General features: G+C 38.7%; 1 protein-coding gene across 2 annotated transcripts in view; it reads left to right on the top strand.

Moving 5' to 3' along the window:
• The window catches only part of IL1RAP (interleukin 1 receptor accessory protein), a 130,501-nt gene extending 110,540 nt beyond the window's left edge, over positions 1 to 19,961 (top strand). Inside the window, exons 9-11 of one of the 2 annotated variants that reach the window (XM_004577785.3) lie at positions 4,541 to 4,690; positions 8,346 to 8,489; positions 19,049 to 19,961. In XM_004577785.3, the coding sequence (XP_004577842.2) occupies positions 4,541 to 4,690; positions 8,346 to 8,489; positions 19,049 to 19,767 (1,013 nt within the window). In that variant the 3' untranslated portion in view covers positions 19,768 to 19,961. Of the gene's footprint in view, positions 1 to 4,540; positions 4,691 to 8,345; positions 8,490 to 10,685; positions 11,187 to 19,048 lie in introns of those variants that run through there. The other variant, XM_004577786.2, reaches the window with a different exon arrangement.
• Positions 19,962 to 20,784: the final 823 nt, after the last annotated feature.

Raw genomic sequence — 20,784 nt, 5'->3', positions numbered from 1 at the left:
TGCTGAAAAGATCCATTTTTTTAAAAAACATTTGGAACTCAGAATCACAGAGAATTTCAACAGTTCTTCCATCTGCTATTTACTTTCAAAATTCTGAAAACAGTTGGATCTGGGCCAATTCAAAGCCAGGATCTTGGAGCTTCTTTCAGATCTTCCACATGGGTGCAGGAGCCCAGAGATGCGGAACACTCTCCCCTGCTTTTCCAGGCTACTACTGTGCATCCAAATTGGGAGTAGCAGGGGCATGAACCAGTGCCCATATGAAATTCTAGTGCAGCGAGTTCTAGATTAGCCTACTATGCCATGTACTTGGCCTTCGGTTGTATTCTTATTGGCTTATTTTTTCATTGAATTTGGATCGTATGTGGTTTTCTTTATATGTGTATATATGTGTTTGGGTATGTATGTATACATATATACACAATATATAAGTGTATATATATATACACATATTTTTTGCTTTTTTTTATTCTAGTATTTTTCTCATGTGCTGTATGTTATAGTTATTGTATCATTGAATGTATGCATTTTCCCTAAGCAATGTTTTATTCTAGCAAGTTATTAATTTAAATGTTACAATAAAAAATCTAGCTTTGTTAGAGTAGGCATGACCTATCCTTTTCTGTAGTTAGATTGAGCCTACTTATTCTGATTGACCTATTTCTGATCTCCACTTAATACTTCAGGAGGCGAAATGATTCATGATTCTGCTTGTTCTAACTCTTGGATCTCAAGGCTTTCCTGAGTGATTAGGGTTGTTTAGTTCTCAGTGGTTCTTCTCTAGCCTTTTTAGTATGTATATACATATATGAACCCAGGCAGAATTCATTTGCTACAAAGTGCCCCTTCTCCCTGAAAAAGAAAAATGTCAAAAAGTTCCAGCAACTTAACCAGCAAATGTCTGTGCCAGTGGAAATGTGAGCATTCAGACAACTACTTGGTTTGGAAAAAACTAGGGACACCAGGGCTGGAACCACAATAATTAAGGTATAAATGAGAATTTTTATATTCAAGGAAAAAAACATGGTTGTAAAAAAAGAACTTGAAATTGAAAGAAGGAAAATAGTGGGGGGGGGGGGGGGTTGAACTGTTTGAGCCAAGGTCAATCACCTGGAAATTTGAGCATCAGAGCCAGTTATTGCTGCAAAATTGCAAGGAAGGCATTTGTGACTCGGGGTAAAGTGTGACTATAGCAAATGGCTAGATTTGACCACATCCTGATTCAGATTATAATGAAATCCAGGAGAGAAAAACAATTTAGGAGTCCAGTTGGGTCAAATTGCACACACACTCCTTCCTGATTGGAAACCTATTTGGTATTGCATCAGGATTCTTCCTGGAGCTGACAGAAAGTACAGGTTAAAGGTCGTTCTTTCTGTGAGCCAACAGACCTTTATAGGAAAGCCTCCTGCTATGCATAGTTCAAACAATTTAGAAAATCAAGGTAATGGATTATTTATCTGAACAGTCCAATTAATGAAATGGCATTAGGGACTTATTGATGTCTAGATGGCTGTGCAGAATACAGTCTGTAAATGTGGCACGTGTGACACAAAACAAAAAAAGTCCCACTGAAATAAAATAAATAGGAATAAAGTGAATGTCATACACGGTAATTTACAGAGTTGATTAATCTTATAGTCGTTAAGCAAAATCCCTATTGACATAAAAAAATCTGTTTCAGCCATGTGAAACCAATGACCCTCCCTCCCCAAACTATTGCAAACTGTCTCTCCAGAGGGAGCCAAAAAAAGCAATAGTAAATAAGAAAATATCAAAAGGGATCACAACAGTGTACTGTTAACGTAATATGCCCAGAAATACTAGGAACACAATTTTTATGCCAGCTGTCTGAATTGAACTTAGTAAATTCTCATCAGCTGCCCTTATTTCTGGCATTTATGATAGAGAAGTTCCTGAAGCGCTATTATTCATAACATGAGCAGGTGTTACAGATACACTTTTGCATGTCTGAATCCCATACCTGTGCAGTTTTGATCTTCTGGGCTTGGTATGAAAAACATGAAATTCTGCAATTTTTCTCTTCATTGTAGAAGCTTTGCTCAAATATGATTTCCCCCTTGGGGTACATACCTGTTGTAAAATGGATTTTCCACAAGTGTATGATCCATAATTCCATCTGGTGGTAGTGTTAGGCTAAGACTCTAGTTAGCATCAGGGATCTTTGGCAGCAGTACTAGAGCTGATTGGGTTTTTCTGTGCTGTGTCTCAGAAGACAGGTAACTAGCTGTGATGTTTCAGACACACACAAGCGTTCCTCACCAAGCTATTGAAAATAAGAAGGAACTTCAAAACATTTATGAGCATTACATGTACAGTGTTCCAGTTAACAATGCCAGCATCCCATACCCAACACCAAGGTTCCTTGGTGGCTATAACTGCAGATGCCAACTTCCTTGCCAATGTAGATGCTGGAAGACGGCAGGAAATGGCTCAAGGAGTTGGTTCTCTGCCGCTTACATGGAAGGCCTGGACCGAGTTCTGGCTTCTGGCTTCTGGCGTCTGTTTTGGCTGTTGCTAACAGTTGTGGACTGAACCATCACATGGCAATTCTCTATCTCTCTTTTTTCTTTATCTCATTGCCTCTTGAGTTAAAAACTAATTCCATGGAAAGTGGAATTAACTTTATTTTGGAGCAAATTATTTGAAATCCATGTGTATGGTGATCTCAAAAAAATTTGGGAAAGCTGCATATTGTAAAATGCTATACCTGTCAAAGTAATCTTAGCTTTCATGTCAAAGTAATCTTAGCTTTTCATTTATTTTTTCATGAATATTTTGAAATGCCCTGTTTCCTTTTTCAACTGCCCTTGCCCTTTAGTGACATGTATCACATTATCCTGTTTATTTCCTTTATATTCTTTATATATAATGGATATATATGGTCACCATTGTAGTAAAACTGGCTCATTTATTTGCTTATAATGACTTCTGAAATAATATGAGGCCCTAAATTTTGTTTTCTATTCATCAATATCAGAAAGAGTTATCAAGTCATGAATGCATGATTTAATTTGACTCAGGCTTTTTTTAGATATTCCCAACCTAAACATGCTAATGTTAGAAGCTTGAGATAATAGTACTAGGAAGTAGTAGGAGTAGTAGGCATGATAGGAAGAGGATGGAGATTGTAAATGTAGAATTGGATCGATAGTGAGAGGGAGTGGAATAGTAGGCCAGTATATGAATTATAATATAATTTTTTAAATATGTAAAATAAAAAATAGGTGTTCTACCAGATTGAGCTCAGGTTGCAAGAGTTTTAATTTGTGAAAGCTTCTAAAAATTAGTGGTATTCAATTTGAGCATGAATATGAAAACTAAAAGGAGAAAAAACTGTTCCAGCAAAAAGAGCACAACATTAAATATTTCTGGTGATTCTGAGGAAAGGAAAATGCCAATAGAACAGGAATGTGATGGTGATAGCCCTTATTCCAAGATTCATGAGTTATAAGGTGGTGGATTTTTCAGATGCTTGAGAAGTTAGCTTATATGGTTCTAAAGAACATGTGAAGAAAACCCTCGTCACACCAACTAGGGAGATACTATGAATCTCTGCTCATTCTCAGATAATGCAGGTTGATCTTTGGAATGTGTGTTCTGGAAGTGTGGACATGAGAGATCATTTCAAACCCAAGCATACTCCAGGTTTAATGGATACCTCTTACATTTGCCCAGTGAAAATAAGATTTTCAACTCTTATTTCCAACAATACAGAGAAAGGAATTACATTTCTTCCAACTGGCACTGGACAAAGGCTAAAACTAAAATTAATGGAACAAATTAAAGTTTATATTCAGATACAATTTTCCAACAACTAAAATTCTACCAGTACTATGGTTTTTTTCCTGGTAGCAGTGAGAATTCCTTCTCCACAGAGAAATGCAGGATATAGATTTTTGAGGTGGTTCAGGTATAAAAGCGGGGCAGGCCTTTGGCACAGAATATCTGCATTTCCTAAGGCTGGGCCTGGCTATGAGTCCCTATGCCAGCCTGTGCTAATGTGTACTTTATGGGGGAATAGTGATGTCTGCCACCCACACGAGAGCCTCTGATTTCTTGGCTCTCAGATTTGGCCATGCTCAGCAGCAGCTATTCCAGGCCATTGGGGAATTAATCAGCAGTACACATCTCACTTTCTCTCACCACTCTTATACTTTTCCTCCTTTCAAATTGTATAAATAAATAAACAGATAAATAAATAAAATCGCATTACTAAAAGAAATTGTTCAAACTTGTGAATTGAATTAGAAGACCTTCTGTCCCAATAGTAAGAAGCCATTTTAATTTGTGTTTCATCAAAGTCTATCCATCTATGTAAGAGCTATAAACATTTTCTATGCTGGGTTCTGAAGGAAAATATGATAGTTTGCTATTTACAAGTATAAAACCATTATGCTACTTCTGCTTATTTACACATGTAAGTCAGTGCATGGAATAGCTGATTGGCTTATCCTAAGATAATCATTCACTGAGAACATTACATGGAGATCAATGCTGTTTCTGTTATTCATTCTAGTGGTAGCTCCAAAATACACAGTGGAGCTGGCATGCGGCTTTGGAGCCACAGTCCTACTGGTGGTGATTCTCATTGTTGTTTACCATGTTTACTGGCTGGAGATGGTCCTGTTTTACCGAGCCCATTTTGGAACAGATGAAACAATTATGGGTAAGTAATGGAAGTTTTATATAAATGTCATGTATGGCCATCTTTAGAAACTGATGAAATTTAGATTAATTGAAAATTTAAGATTATCTTTTATGTCAGGGCCCATCAATGAAAATATTCTTGATGTGTATTACTCTTTTGGCTGAAATAATGTGATTTAACATAGGCTAGCCCTGTCCAAATAGAAATACAAGACAGGAAAAAAAAAGAATACAAGGCAAGCCACATAGGACATTTTCGATTTTCTGGTGACCACACTAGAAAAGGCAAAAAGAAACAAAAGAAAATAATGATCTGACTCAGTTTATTGAAAATGTGATCATTCTTGCATGTAATTTAATAAAAAAAGTCAGTGAGATACTTGAAAATCTTCAAAACTCACAATATGTTTTATTTTACACTTGTATCAGTTTAAATGTCTAGTAGATAAAGTTGTTTGTGGCATCTGTATTTCACAGTTGAAGTCCATGCTTTTTGCACATGGAAAGTGATCAGTAGGATGGGCATTGGCTCAGCAGTTAAGTTGCATACTGGCTCACCCTCCTCTTATAGCAAAGTGTTGGAGTTCAAGTTCTGGGTACCTTCTGATTCCACACAGATTCTTAAATTCATTCTTTTTTTTTTTTTTTTCTTTTTTTTTTTGTTTGTTTTATTTTTTTTATTATTGTATTGTTGTTGACAATCTTTACATAGTTATTTACAGTTAAAGGAAAAAAGAAAAAAAAAAGGAAAAAGGAAAAAAAAGGTTCAGGGGGATAGGAAAGTGGGCAATGCCATTATGTCCATATTGTTTCCATCCTGCATCTGAGGTAAAGGGGGACATTGAGGGAGAAGCCCCACCCGGTTTCCCGCCCACCCCAAGTCCCGGATGTGGGGCATGCTCCGAAATATGTGCCCAAGTGGTGTTAATAGTTCTCTAGTTATGAATTGCTGCCAGTTTCGCTCGATGAGGTCGTCCACTGATTGATATGGTCCATCATAAAGTCTCCGTTTGCCCCATAATTTGCTGCCAACATATAGCTGAGATGAATGACTGTCCCGTTCTGTCTTCTGTCTTTTCTTGGTTAGAATTCTGAGTCCAGCAGTTCGATTGGGGAGATCTCCAAAGATACTTTGAGGTATTCCCAGATTAGTTTTTTGTATGTTCTAGCAAGCACAGGGCCCGGCACAGTCCATCACCCCGATCAGCTGGTGGTTGCAACTGCTGGGTTGGTTCTGTTTTCAGTCCCGAGTTGCGCTGGAACCAATGGGTGTTGCAGTCCAATCTGGTTCGGCCCTTACATCAACCAGTGGGAGCTGCAGCCTAGTCGGGGCGACCCACATTAACCCCCACCAAGCCCGCCCCCCACCCTGGTTTGCCAGTATGTGTAGCAGAAGACCCGTCTGTCCCCCATCCCATTTGGCTCTGGTACCCGTCAATGGGTATTAAAGCTTAGTTCTATCTAATCAACTCAACCATCCAGCCCTCACAGATGTTGTTGAGTGCCTCTCTATCTAGCCATCCCAGCCCCCGTCCTAGTTTTCATGCCCTCCTACGGGAATAGTGATTCAGGAAGGGGGAACCCACTTTTCCCTCCCAGGTCTCTCTGTCCCGGTTTATGCACTCTTTAGGTGGTCCTGTGATTTGACTCGACAGAATTAGTCCCCAGTGCCAGCTTCTGCCAGCTGATGCTGCGGCCCTGATCTAGTCCACATGCAGCGCACAGGTGTTATAGCCTTGCTTAGTCGGGTCTGTCTCTATCCCAGCCAACACTCTCCAGTGGGAGTAGCTGTCTGGCGAGGGGACCAGCCCCTTAATCCCCCCGCCAGCTCTGCCCCTTCCTTCCTGGATTTCACGTGTGCTGGATGGGTGCTGCATTCATATCCAGTACAGGCAACCACGCCCTGGCATTCCATAATGTGTACTGGTTTTGTCGCAACCAAACCTGGCCCATCCCACACTCTGGTCTGGCGATCGGATTTGCCAGTGGTTGACATGAACTGATTCAGCCTGATCTGCTCCTGACCCATGCTGAATGCATGCCAGTGGGAAACTTTCCGTGGCCTATTCTGGGCTGTTTCCTATCATGCTTCTTGCGCTTACCTGCAGGGACTGTGTCCTGCCAGAGGAGTTGCCCAGGCTCCTCCATCAGAACCCCTCCCAATGCCAGATTTTGCGCTTGCCAGGGGGTTCTTGAGCCAGCCCTACTCAGTTCACCTCCTGTCCTAGCAGGAACAGTGGTTTTTCCTGGCTGGCTTTCACCCCATTCTGGTTCCTGTTGTTGGATGTTTCAGCCCGGCCATGGCTCGTCCATACCCACATACAGCTCACACATGGTTCAGAAGAGGAATGAGACCCAGCCTAGTCAGTCCCACATCAACCCTGGTTCTCCATAACACCAGATGGTATTGGGATCTGAAGCGGCCTGGTGCATCCAATCCCAGCCCACACAAGTGCCTCGGGTGACTGCAACTGTTTCCTAGATAGAACACAGCCCCCATTCCAGCACCTACACTCCTTGGTGGGAGCCTCATCCCAGTTGTGCTGTCCCCTTACCTCCCAGTTTGGGCCTGTTCCTAGCCGTGAATCACGCACCTGCCCGTGGTTGCTCTGAGGACCATTAGGTGCAAGCCTCAAGTTCATTTGGGATTCCCTAATTGCCAGCATTCTGTTTCCTCCATTTTGATTGAAGGGATCCCCAAAGAGACTTTGAGGTGTTCAGAGATCAGGGTACTAGCAAGCACAGTGCTTCACGCCCCCAGCACTGTGGGTTCTGGAGGGAGCCTCCCAGGAAGCAGGTCAATGAACCAAAAATCAAAAACTCTGGCCGGGCGGCCAGCAGGCGGAGCCTGGCGCCAAATGGCGCACTGGCCGCCCTGGAGCAGCTCCCCACGTGTACGTGGTAGCTACTGTGTGTTCCCAGGCTTGAGGCGTGGCCATCCCAAGGCCCCCCGGCAGGCAGTGGGGTAGCTGCCTGCCGGAGGTTCAAGTCCTTGGGCCCCAGTCCCACCCTTCCTGGCTCCTTCCCCCAGCTCAAGCCACATGGCGAGCAGTAGGGGAGGCCCAGACTCGCTACACAGACCCCCGGGACTCACCCAGAAAAGGGGTAGCCATCAAGGTTCCGGCAAATCTGGGAGCAGCTCCCCACGTGTACGTGGTAGCTACTGTGTGTTCCCAGGCTTGAGGCGTGGCCATTGATTCTTAAATTCATTCTACAAAGGTTCTAATTCACCAGTCTTGTGCGAGACTCCCAGAATCTATATTAGTAACTGACAGTGAATTATAAATTTGGGAAAATCATCTGAGAATATTTTAAGTTGTATTTGTTTTAGTTATAAGTAAATTGATAATTTAAGAAAGGTCTGCTCCATCTGTGATTCTAATACATTTGTGAGTGATAAACTGAGATAGTCAAAGTTTTCTGCATGGTTTTCATAAAGACCCAACTCAGTGAAAAGGGGATAAAAGAAGCATCAGATCAGATTTAAATTCAAGTAGTCATTTTACTTAAATACTTGATACAAGTGGAAAGTCACAGTGAAATTTGTGATCTAATTCATATATGTATAAAATATGCATGTCTAATAGGCATAAATTTCACTTATTTTTATATTCTTATCGTATTGACTTGTACTGTGTTTCCTAATTTACATTGTGTCTGTGTCCCTCTGCCAGATGGGAAGGAGTATGATATTTATGTGTCCTATGCAAGGAATGCTGAAGAAGAGGAATTTGTTTTACTGACCCTCCGTGGAGTTTTAGAGAACGAATTCGGATACAAGCTGTGCATCTTTGACAGAGACAGTCTTCCTGGGGGAAGTAAGTATTTCATATGAGTCCAAATGGTGTCAGACTGAGGGGAAGATATTACTTAGCAGCCTTGGACTGGGTGGGAGAGTCACAGCTCTGAGTTGTAAATTTGGATACTTAGTGTCCAACCTTTTGATGTAATGGAGATCTCCCTGAGAGAAAAAAAATTCACAACATTAGATGTACACAATTCAGCTCAGTTTAGGTCATTAAAATTTGCGCTTTTCTAAATAATCCTCAAGGATATTGCATCAGAAAACTGTGGCTGGACACCGGATTTGAACTGTCTTAATGTGCCCCAACACTAACCATGCCGTTTACCCACACTTATATTTTTAGGCTTACACTGACCTGTTTTGCCTACAGAAAACCACTTTTTTGTTTTTATAAAGAACAAGACTTTAGGCATTTTTTCCCTAAAATTGAGTTAAAGTTAAAAGTGTGTAGAATTTTCCCTTATATTACTCTCTGAAAATAAATAGGATGCCCTGCTTCTCTTTGGCCTTGACTTAATTTTCTTTTCTTCATTGTTACTTTTTGGCAAACTAGCTCTACTTAAATTCCTATCTTTTTCTGTCTATTTATTGCTATCATCTTATATATTTGAGACTAAATGTAAAATTTAAAAAAGACTAATATACTATATTAATCTAAAGAAAAAAATGCTAAATGTTTCAGAGTAACAGTGCATATGTTCTTTTTAGCTTCACAAACACAAAAAGTAACAGTCCATTTGTAAGATTCTTTCAACTTCTGGGCCCACTATTGTGTTTAATTTTAAGCATGACACATAGATATTTTTCCATTAAATTTTAATTATATTAATCATTAAATTTGTTTTTAAAATATTCATGAACAGTTGAGCAGTAGAATAGATAAAACTTTATAATCATTTTGAATCAATTTGATCATTTTATCCCTTAAAAACCTGTCTGGCTTATTTCTTAAAGAAGAAACCTTGTTCAATGTATCTTTGCTAAGAAGTGATGACTTAACTATAGAGCTAAAGAACTAACCAAACTCGAATCCTCTAAACTATTTATCTATTTATTGATGCATATAGCCATTTGACCAACATTTATGTACTGTATCCTGTTACAGTTGGCTTGCCCTTATTCTCTTTTGTGTTCTTCCAATGTAATCCTTCTTAGCTTCTGGATCTCTTTCCATGCTAACGTCATCAGTCTCCTGTGACACTCTTTGTAGTGTGCAAGTCATTACACACTAGATCTTAATGGCAAGTATTTCTGTACAATTTCTATACCTGTGAAGAATAAGGGAAAGAACTACTACTAAGGGGGTCGTGGCATGCCCCGGTGCAGGTTTCCACGCCAGTGCATTACCTGACACTGGCAACTCTGAGCCCAGGTAACGGATTATACAGTGTTCAATAAGTAACCATGAGGAGTATTTGCATCAAGAATATAGTGGCAGGAGGTAATCAAAGCTCTTGGCAGGAGAATACAATTACATTGTATTTTTCTTTTCCTTTCTTTTTTTGTAGAGTTTGCCTATTTGCAAAAGTATGTCCATTAGATTGTAGCTTTCTCCATGCATGCCTCCATTATAGTCACAGAATTTTAAAGAGAAAGATTCAAGTCTAAATTTTGCTATGCAGCTGAGACAGAGAGAAAGGAACCTGAGTTGAGAATGTGTTTCTAGCCAAATGCTACCCAGTTGCCTGGGCTTTTCATAGATTCTACTGCAATGGCTACTCATGTAAGTTTGATTGAAGGAAGAAGAGTCCAACCACAGAGGACTTCCAAAAATGGTTTCTATTATTGTTGTCCTGTGTTGCCAGAAAATGGAGTTCTATAACATCTAATATATGTCTCTTGTACTCATTGAAATTCTGAAGTTTACATAAGTAATTTTGGGCAGAAAGGACTCAGGCTACAAAATGCCATAGCTTGAAGAAACCTATTTTAATCCACATAATGCTTTTGGAAACCAGAATAACAGAATAGAGCTCATTTTAGCTTCATGACTCTTGAGATTCTGTCTTGGGTGGGATATAAGTAAATATTTTCCATATTTCCTGAAAAGATCTATTTTATGAGGCCATGATTGATTCCATGAAATGAATTGTTGAAAATGTTACTGGTAAAAAAGATTCATTCCTATTCCCGGACTGTTGCTCCTCAAGCCTCATGCCCTTGAGGTGTTCTCAACCAACACTAATTCCCGTGGTGTTTTCTTTCTCAGTTGTCACAGATGAAACCTTGAGCTTCATTCAGAAAAGCAGACGACTCCTGGTTGTCCTAAGCCCCAACTACGTGCTCCAGGGAACCCAAGCCCTCCTGGAGCTCAAGGCTGGCCTAGAAAATATGGCCTCTCGGGGCAACATCAACGTGATTTTAGTCCAGTACAAAGCTGTGAAGGAGATGAAGGTGAAGGAGCTGAAGAGGGCTAAGACGGTGCTCACAGTCATTAAATGGAAAGGGGAGAAATCCAAATATCCACAGGGCAGGTTCTGGAAGCAGCTACAGGTGGCCATGCCAGTGAAGAAAAGTCCCAGGAGGTGTAGCAGTGAGGGGAAGGGTCTCTCCTATTCATCCCTGAAAAACATCTGAAAAGGACAAAAAACATCCCAGTTGTGATTACATAAGCAGAGAAAAATTCTGTCTCGGCTTCCCTGTGGGGATCAGTTAAGAATGCCATGGGTTTGCTGTTTATTGTGCTTCTCAGGCAATGCAGCGGTTAGAATATGGTGTCAATGTCGTGTCACCACACTCTTTGTAGGAAAAGACTTTGTTGGTGTGGACTTCCCTATTGGTGTACTGCACCGTGTCCCTGTGTACACGCCTTCATGGGGAATAAAAAAGGGTGAGGGAAGGGCTAACATCGAGGAGCAGCCTTACCCATGGATTTAAGTTCAGATCCCCTTAAGAAATGCAGTTGTTGACAGGGATATTATTATGACTTGCAAGTATAATTTTCTTTTCTTTTTACTCATTCATTAACAAGAAAATCAGGGCCTACATTGAACCGAGCATAGGAAAATAAAACAGAAAATAAGCTTCAGTTGGCTCAGCTGCACTGTGCACTGTGCACTCCCACACCATCACGACCTAGGTGGCTAGAAAGCACTGCATGTGAAAGTGCTCCTAATAATTGATTTTAAAAGTGTGTTGCATTGTTCTCCACTGTGCTGCCCTCATTATGCTCATCTCAGGTAGTTGAGGTAATATTGTAAATTTTTAAAAATCATGAATTTTGTTTTTATTATACTAAGTTCCTGATTATTTGAACATTAAACCATATTTATCATTCCATAGTGTCATTTATTCAGAGTTTGCATGTCGAAGAAAAGATGAAAAAGCAGATGTTGCAGGTGGCTCCACACCTGGGTCGGTCTGAAAAGAAACTTTTCCTAATGGTGCTAATGGAGAGAGATGCAACAGAAAAAGGCTTTTCAATTTTTTTTTTTTTTTTTGGCTTGTGAAAAGAGCACATTATAGGACATTTGGTGATTACCTTTTAATTTCCAGACTTGCTGATGTGAATACTAGGAAAGTGGTTCTTTCTCAACAGCGTTTGCAACCCTGATTGTTGCTTTTAGCATTTCTTGTCTAAGAATTAGCTGCATTTCCTATCATTTATTCACTAGTACAGATCACGGAAAGCCACAGTTACATCAGTCTAAAAAGTCACAGTCTATGAAGCTTGTTTTTGTTTAAGGAATATTTTATTGTTTCCAAGACTTGGAAAAGTTAAAGCTAAGTGAGAAGTTTACAGAGTGGTGATTATCTGTTACATGTATATATCCTGTGTATGTACATGTGTGTATGTGTTTTTATACATTCATGTGTATGTATGAATCTTAAAATGTGCACACATGTGTGTATATAAATCTGCACATATGTGTGTATTTATACATATTATCCTGCACACACAGAGTTTATGGTAGTACTTAAAAAGTTTGTGGAAAATGCTAGTGTGAAAAAACTATGAATATATTTCAAAGTTTTTGCACCAAAAGTTTGTTTTATTTCTATTTGTTCATGAATTATTTTAAGTACCTTCATTTGTAAGTGTGTGTGTACACATATGTATATGTATATATGTATATGTATATATATATATACATTTGCATATATACACACATATACTTATCTGTATACAGCCATTACTACAATATGGCAAAGCACTAGAACATTTGTCCAGTTGTTACATTGTGTTTTACTGCAATGCTTTAGTGTCAGGGTTGGTGATACATGAATATTATCTGAAATTCACATTGGGAAAAGTGGTACTTGTCAATTCTTGTCTTCTGTAGTTGATATAAATAACTCAATACTAGTACAGTTGATTTGGGTTGCAGTGGAATTTGTAGTGCATGGAGCTCAGCAATACCTGGTTTCTGATAGTGATTGATTTCCTGCTCTATTCCCAGGAAATGCAATTAGCAGTTACTCTCAGTGCTCAACAATTATTTGCACTGTTGACTTCAAAGAAAAATAAATATACCTATACATAAGCCTAAGTATCTCATAAAGCACAATAATTTATAATTTAAAGAATCCTGTAACCCAGAAGTACAAATGTTGACACATGATTCTAAAATTGCTCTCTGTTTTTAACTCTCCTTCATCAGTGGTACAACCTGTAATAAGTAATTTCTCCACATAAAATTATTGATTATTTACATTGCATAAAAATTCACCTTTGGATTTCTAACTATAAAACTATGGTATGGAGTCATCACTCTTGAATCTAATATTTTTAGCATTATGAATTGCAGCTGTTCCCTTTATTAGCCAATTACACGCAAGACTACAGGAAGCTGACTCCAGATGAACCCTGAGCATCGGTTCTTACATGAGCTTTAGCTAAACAGAGGATCGTTTCATCAGAAGGGACCAGTGCCATGCTGATACTGCATTTCTCTTGCACTTCTGGATTCCATATTTATCCCAAATGCTGCTGGGTGTCCTTAGAATCTCCTTGCTTTTTCCTGCCTTTTTGCTGCCTTTGATACTGAAATTTTCCAAATTCTGTAGTCTAAAATACATCAGATCTAATTGAAATGTTTCATCCCAAAGGAATGTATGTGAAGTATTTTTTTATATTCCAGGAAATGTCCATTACAGAACATTTAATGGTGAAAAACATTTTGTCATTTAGAAAGTAATCACATCTCTTAAAAACAAAACCAAAAGTGAATGATTTGGAGTATTTTCTGTAAGGCCCTACTGTACCCAGGTTAACAAAGGACCATGATATAAAATTTGTTTCACTTTCTTTTTTATTGTAACTTAGATTATGCCTTAAAACTCTAATAAAAAAAAAACACTCCATTGTGCTGAAAAATAAAACATCAGTCATTAACTATTCATTTTCTATACATGTTTTAATATGTTAATGTTATGTTTTAATTTTATTTGTGAACATTTGTATATACCATTTTCATTTGATGTGTAAATTTACCTATTTTTAAAATAAACCATTTATTTTCAGTTTTGAGTTTTATTTTGTGCATGTGTTTATGTCTTTATTTTCATGTTTGAGCTTTAAGAGGTAAGAATAAAATATAATTACATTTATAAAAATTATATTTAATAGATTTCATTAGTTAAGTGTATTTCCTGAGAGAAATCTGAGAAAAAATAATTTCAAATCAAAAACATTTTCTTTCCATATGAGAAATTTATTGGAATAGTTCCAGGGAACTAGGAAATCCTTGGAGTGTGTGTGTGTGTGTGTGTGTGTGTGAGGATAGGTGATGGATAATACCAGTTAGAGGAATGACAGGCGATACAGAGGCAGAGCAGAGCAGAGAGAAGACTCTTGTAAAACAAAGAATCCCATTACTTTTTATTCAACTTCAAACTTGCATAGCTTATAGGAATCTCTCACCTTTGGCTGTTTAATAGAACCTCAAAGCCATTGCTTTGCACTGCTAATTGGCAATCTGATTCACTAAAGCATCTTATAAAAATTAACCAGTGATAGGAATTTGAAATATCATTTCTTTTGAATGAATAACATTAAACCTGTTGCAACAGGACTACATTTTTGTTTTGTTTTAAAGAACCATTTAGTTAAAAATCCTTATTGAGGCATTTTAACATGTTCTGACTATGTGAACTTGTAGAGAACTTTGCTACTAAAAAATTTTTCCTCCTGAAAGCTAGTCTCCAAATAATATTATTAGTGCCTAGAATGAAAAGACAGATCTCTACTCATTTAAAAAACAGCTACAAAGCAAAGCTGAATAATGAAATCTTGTGTCTTTACACATATTGGGTCCTGGGCAAGCAGGGATGTACACTCTGAGATATGGTAAAACCTAACCAAAAATCTGTATAGCTTCTCACATCAGATCAGTGGCTTAAGTGGGAAGCTTTGTTTGTTTTGTTTATAAGATTTATTTTTATTGGAAAAGCAGATTTACAGAGAGAAAGAGACAGATCTTCTTTCCACTGGTTTACTCCCCAAATGGCCACAACAGCTGTAGGTGAGCAGTTCCAAAGCCAGGAGCTAGGAGCCTCCACCAGCTCTCCCATTTTGGTGCAGGGTGCCAAGGCCTTGGGCCATCCTCTGCTGCTTTTCCAGGCCACAACCAGGGAATAAGCTGGATGGAAGCAGTCAGGACTTGAACCAGTGCCCCAATGGGATCCTGGCATATGTAAGACAAGGATTTAGCCACTAAACTGTCACAGTGAGCCCAAGTATGAAGTTACTTTCTTTGTTAAGATTAACTTATTTTTATTTAAAAAGCAAAATTACAGAGTGAGGAGAGACAGAAAGAGAGAACTTCCACTAGCTGATTCTCTTCCTGACTGCAGTGGCCATGGCTGCGTGGTCCACAACAGGAGACGGGCATTTTCTGGATCACCCACAATGGTGCAGAGGACTATGGCCTTGGCCAATCTTCTGCTATTTTCAGGGCCAATAGCTGAATAAGAAGTTGAACATCCAGGACACGAATAGGCCCCCAAATTGGATGTAGGCACCCCAGGTGGAGGCTTAGCCAGGTAAGTCAAGATGCCCACCCCTGGAGTTATTGTGTTAAACCTGAACATAAGTAAATTAACTCTGAAAACAGAGTAACTGGCTTTTTAAACCTTTTAAGATGTTATCGGTAGTTCTTCGCTGCTGTCACTAGGCCATTCACTGTAAATTCACTGTATCGTATGAGAGACACATTTTGTGGTCTGTTCTCTATTCCTACTCAAGTAATATAAAGTAAGTTAAGCAATGACTTATTAGGTTGAACACTTTGGAAGTATTTTTACACCTATGTATTTAATTTGAATAGATAATATTATCTTAACTCCTAGTTAATTTAATCTATTCACATATTAAATCACTATTCTAAAGTTAGTAGCAAGAATTGATTTGGAGTCAATAAACACTAGTCTATATAAATTATAATAATATTATGTTTACATTGAGTGATTTATTCGGTTGACATTCACATGCCTAGTGAGTACTACACGTTTGCATCTAAATATTTCTAAATTTGTATAACCTCTCTACTAGTTTGTTGACATCATATGCATATTAAAGATAGAACTCAGAGACAGTAGAAGAGGCAAAAGGAGAAACAAAGATCTGAATTCAGATCCACCTGCTAGAATTGTCCCTCTTTTCATTACCTGCAGACTTTAAGAGGAGTGAGATGCAGTTTCATACATCATTCTTCCAAAATTACAGCCTTAGCTTTCTTGCAGGTGAATCCCATGGATGTTGAGATTCAAAGACAGTAGCCATGACACCAAAATCATCTTACTATGGCAAAGGAGAGTACATCTCAACTACAATCATACTTCATTTGCTGAGCTACAACTGAATAAGCACTCTATTAAATGGACCTGTTTCTCCAAAGGAACTTTGGCATTAAAAAAAAAAAGAGCTAAAATCCTCAAAAAACATAGTTTTGAAATTATGGAAAATTTAGAAAAATGTGCCACAAAAGCAGCAGCAGCCTTTCAGTCGTCGCTTGGAGGCTCCAATGCACATTCTAAGCCTTATCTGACGAGCATCTTTAACATTCCTTGCACAATGTCCACATTTCAGCTCACATATCTATATTTATCATTGCTATTTTTCAAATGTAAATCCATCACTCTGTGGAAAGAGTATCAATAAAAAGAAAAAAAGAGGCTCTACAGATATTTTTTTAACAGATGTAAGAAAATATTTCATTTTCAGTAGTGATATAGGCAATAGAAAGTATATTTTCTATGACCAACCTGAAGAAAACACAGTGTATGTAAGTCCCCTGTGTTGAAAAGCTAACCAACTGTGTTACTTTAAGCTTGTTCAAAAACCTCAGAAAGAGTGGACTTTATACTCCCCTCTTCTTCTTGTTTTTTATGTATACTATATTTCAATAAAATGTTTATTTTTAAAGTTATTTTCAATGATACGGTTTTGCAGGACTGGAGGGGACAAAAATTTTACACAAGTTCTCTCTCACACACAGAAATTTCTAAAGACAAGTTAAAGGACAAGTTAAAAATACATTTATCATTACACAATAAAATATAATGTCTCTATAACATTTTTATAATCTTGTTGAACTCGGTCAAAACTTGTCCAAAATTGAGCACATTTATTTTCTGATTTTCTTTCAGATTCATATTGAATTTCCTAGTTAGACTCAGCTGGTTAAGAACCTTGCTGATAGGTTCATAATGATCAAATTCATTGTAGTTTCTTCTTGTCTTCACCATCACTATTTCAGTCTTGACTCCAGAAGATTAGGTACTCAGTTTTTTTTTTTTAATTCATTAATTACATTGTATTATGTGATACAGCTTCGTTGGAACTGGGAATCACCCCACCCCTCCCTCCGCCCTCCCCCCATGTGGAATATTCCACCTTGTTGCATATCCACTGATCAAGTACAGGTGAGATTCCTTCTTTGCAAGCATAAACTAAACATAGAGTCCAACATCTTATAGTTCAGTCTAGTTCCTCAGCTTCCTGGGGATATCCTGTCCGGTCCGAGGGCAGAACCATCAGATTATCAACCCAATCAATTAAATGCTCCAACATATCCTCAGCAACAATTAACTTCGCTGTGTAACTAATAGTTATAGTATTGGGTAACCAATATGTTAAAAACAATTGCAATTTCTTAGCCATCTTCTGTGATCACCTCATTATCAATTCAGTTTTAGTTTATACACAACATATAACATAATATACATACAATAACATGTTTTACATAACATCATATCCTCTTAAATTAATGAAAACATGTGGTATCTGACCTTTTGGGATTGGCTCATTTCCCTTAGCATTATGGTTTCCAGTTTGGCCCATTTGGCCACAAAGAACTGCATTTTGTTTTTTTTAATAGCTGAGTAGTATTCCATGGAGTAGATGAACCATAGCTTTCTTATCCAGTCTTCTGCTGATGGGCATTTTGGCTGCTTCCATGTTTTTGCAATTACTGATTGTGCTGCTATGAGCATAGGGGTGCATGTTGGCTTCTCATAAAACAGGTGTTTTGGGTATATTCCTAGGAGTGCTATTGCTGCATCATACAGTATGTCGATTTTGAGTTGTTTGAATGTTCTCCATACTGATTTCCATAGAGGCTAGGTACTCAGTTTTGTAGTCTGCATCTGGCACCTGTTCTCTGAGTTGTCAAAGGCTAAAATTTGCTATTTGCATTTCCTTTTCCACAGATAGTTGCATTACCTAATTTCCTAAATAACACAGGAAGTTAAGCACTCGATTAATCTGAAGAACTTCCTTTGGGGCCTGTCCAAATCCACCTCAATAGCGTTAGAATTGAATGCTTTGCCAGAAGATTTAGCTAATTGACTGATTAGTAGCTGTTGTTACTGTTGTTGTCCCTGTAAATGATGATTATTAAGTGAATTCTTCACATAGAGAGAAAGGAGAGAGAGAAAAGAGAGACAATTTTAGCAGACAGCAGGGATAGTCCTGCAGACTGTCTGATGTCAAGTCCAAACATGTTTATTATCAAGAGGTGTGGTAAGGATCTTGGAAAGTGCTCTGTGCTGGTCAGATTACAATGGAATGCTTATTCTTAAGAGACATATATAAGCTGAACATTATTCAGAAGAAAACTATGAAAGTAGAGAGGAAACAGAGACATGTTATTTTTGGAACAAGAAAAAATATGAAATACTTAATTCAAAAGTAAAAAGAAATACAGTGATACAGCTCTCCAATCTTTCAAGCATTTGAAGCCATCAAAGTTTACAGGCTTGAAGAATTTTAAAAAAGAGCTAACATACATGTGTTGCTGAAATTGGCTGCTCTTAGCGATCTGTTAGTTCACTTCTCCATTTCTGCTTGTTAGTTTGCCTGTACTAGCAAGGGATAAGGAATTCAAGAAGGTGACTACCGAAACAGGGAAGTTTTGCAGTAGAGCAAACTTGACTCATTCTCCTCTTCATGCATGACTGTATCAGTCCTTAGGAACCACTAAAAAGGGTGATGGAAATAACACTGGGTATAGCATAAAGCCCTGAGATATTGTTCAATGTTTATCTATTCCTCATCCTGCACAGGACGGACAGTGGTGTATTGGGAAGCATTCACTAGACACTACACACTGTTTTTCTATTTTCCTGTAGATACAGTGGAAGCAGTTTTTGATTTCATTCAGAGAAGTCGAAGGATGATTGTTGTGCTGAGTCCAGACTATGTGACAGAGAAGAGCATCAGCATGCTGGAGTTTAAACTAGGTGTCATGTGCCAGAACTCCATTGCCACAAAGCTCATTGTGGTTGAGTATCGCCCCCTTGAGCATCCACACCCAGGCATCCTGCAGCTGAAGGACTCTGTGTCTTTCGTGAGCTGGAAAGGGGAAAAGTCCAAACACTCTGGCTCTAAATTCTGGAAAGCCTTGCGGTTGGCCCTTCCCCTCAGAAGCCTGAGTGCCAGTTCTGGCTGGAATGAGAGCTGCTCTTCCCAGTCTGACATCAGTGTGGATCACATTCAAAGAAGGAGAAGTCGTTTAAAAGAGCCCCCAGAGCCACAGAGCTCAGAGAGGACTGCCAGCGTTGCTCCCGCCACAGGCACAGTGTCCAAGCACCGAGGGAAGCCCTCTGCAGCCTGTCGCTGCTGTGTCACCTACTGTGAAGGAGAGAGTCACCTTAAGAGCAAGAGCCGGGCAGAGATTCAGACCCAGCCCCAGTGGGAAACACACCTCTGTAAGCCTGTTCCCCAAGAGTCAGAAACTCAATGGATACAAAATGGCACCAGATTGGAACCCCCTGTTCCCCAGATCTCAGCCCTTGCTCTTCATCATTTCACGGATTTATCCAATAATAATGACTTTTATATCCTATAATGACTGATGTGTGGTGGGTGGTGGCTGCTCTTTCGACCAACCCTCTTTGTGTCATGAGTTTATGGGAATAACTGACGTTTTTATTGTCTAATGGACTATCAGCTTTGTGTCCCTTATATTGATTTTAAAAACTATTTATTTCTAGGAGTCAAAAGACCTGAAGCACCTGAGTCCAGAGTTTTTGCCTCTAATGGCCTCAGAAGAGAACACTCTTCTTGGGCCCTAGAAGGTCAGTATGTGAAAGTTGTCTAAACTCTGATCCTCTGTACTGCCCAATGGTTTAAAACTGTGCTAATGGTTTGAATATCTCTGAGTTTGTCTATCAGTCTCATGTTATGAGCCAGTCAGGTATGCTTGGGCTAGGATGCTAACAGGGTTTATTTCCCAAGGAAGTATCCTAGAGAGGAAAAGGTTCTAGTGGAGGTGTAGAACAAAGCTCATCAGGCAATCTACAGCCCATTTCCCCACAAAGAACCAAATACATCCACCCAGGGACACGTGGTGTTCTCTGTCTCACTGTAAACGAATGTTCTCTAAGCCTCCTGACGTTGTTAGCATTAATAAAGTTATATTTTTATGTCATTCCATTTGTACTAATATATTTGACCTTTTCTCCCTTCTGATTTTCTGTGGAGTTTATATTCAAATCTGAAAATATTGTATTTCAGGACATGAAAATATAGTTGAAGTTTCAGGAAAGCTAAGTTAACTATTTAGTTTCCTTCTAATGTGTGTTAAGAATAACCTGGGAATGGATCAAGAGTAAGAGAGTTTATCATAAAATGAAAGTTTATCCAGAAATGTTTATTACTGGGAACTGGTGGCTCCTTGGGTTGAGGCTGGTTCCTGAAAGCCTTCCCATTCAGGAGTTTGAGAAATGATAGTAGATACCTATAAGAATCAGAAGGTAAGCAAAAAAAAACAGAAAGAGTCACATACAAACATAACATACATGTTTATTTGGTAACAGTGTACAAGCATTGGTAAGTATTGCTTTCCTACAAATGTTTTCACAAA

Source organism: Ochotona princeps, chromosome 3 (assembly GCF_030435755.1).
Source record: "Ochotona princeps isolate mOchPri1 chromosome 3, mOchPri1.hap1, whole genome shotgun sequence".
Taxonomy (NCBI): Eukaryota; Metazoa; Chordata; class Mammalia; order Lagomorpha; family Ochotonidae; genus Ochotona; species Ochotona princeps.
The sequence above is the reverse complement of the archived record's forward strand: the minus strand, read 5'-3'. Positions and strand labels throughout refer to the sequence as shown.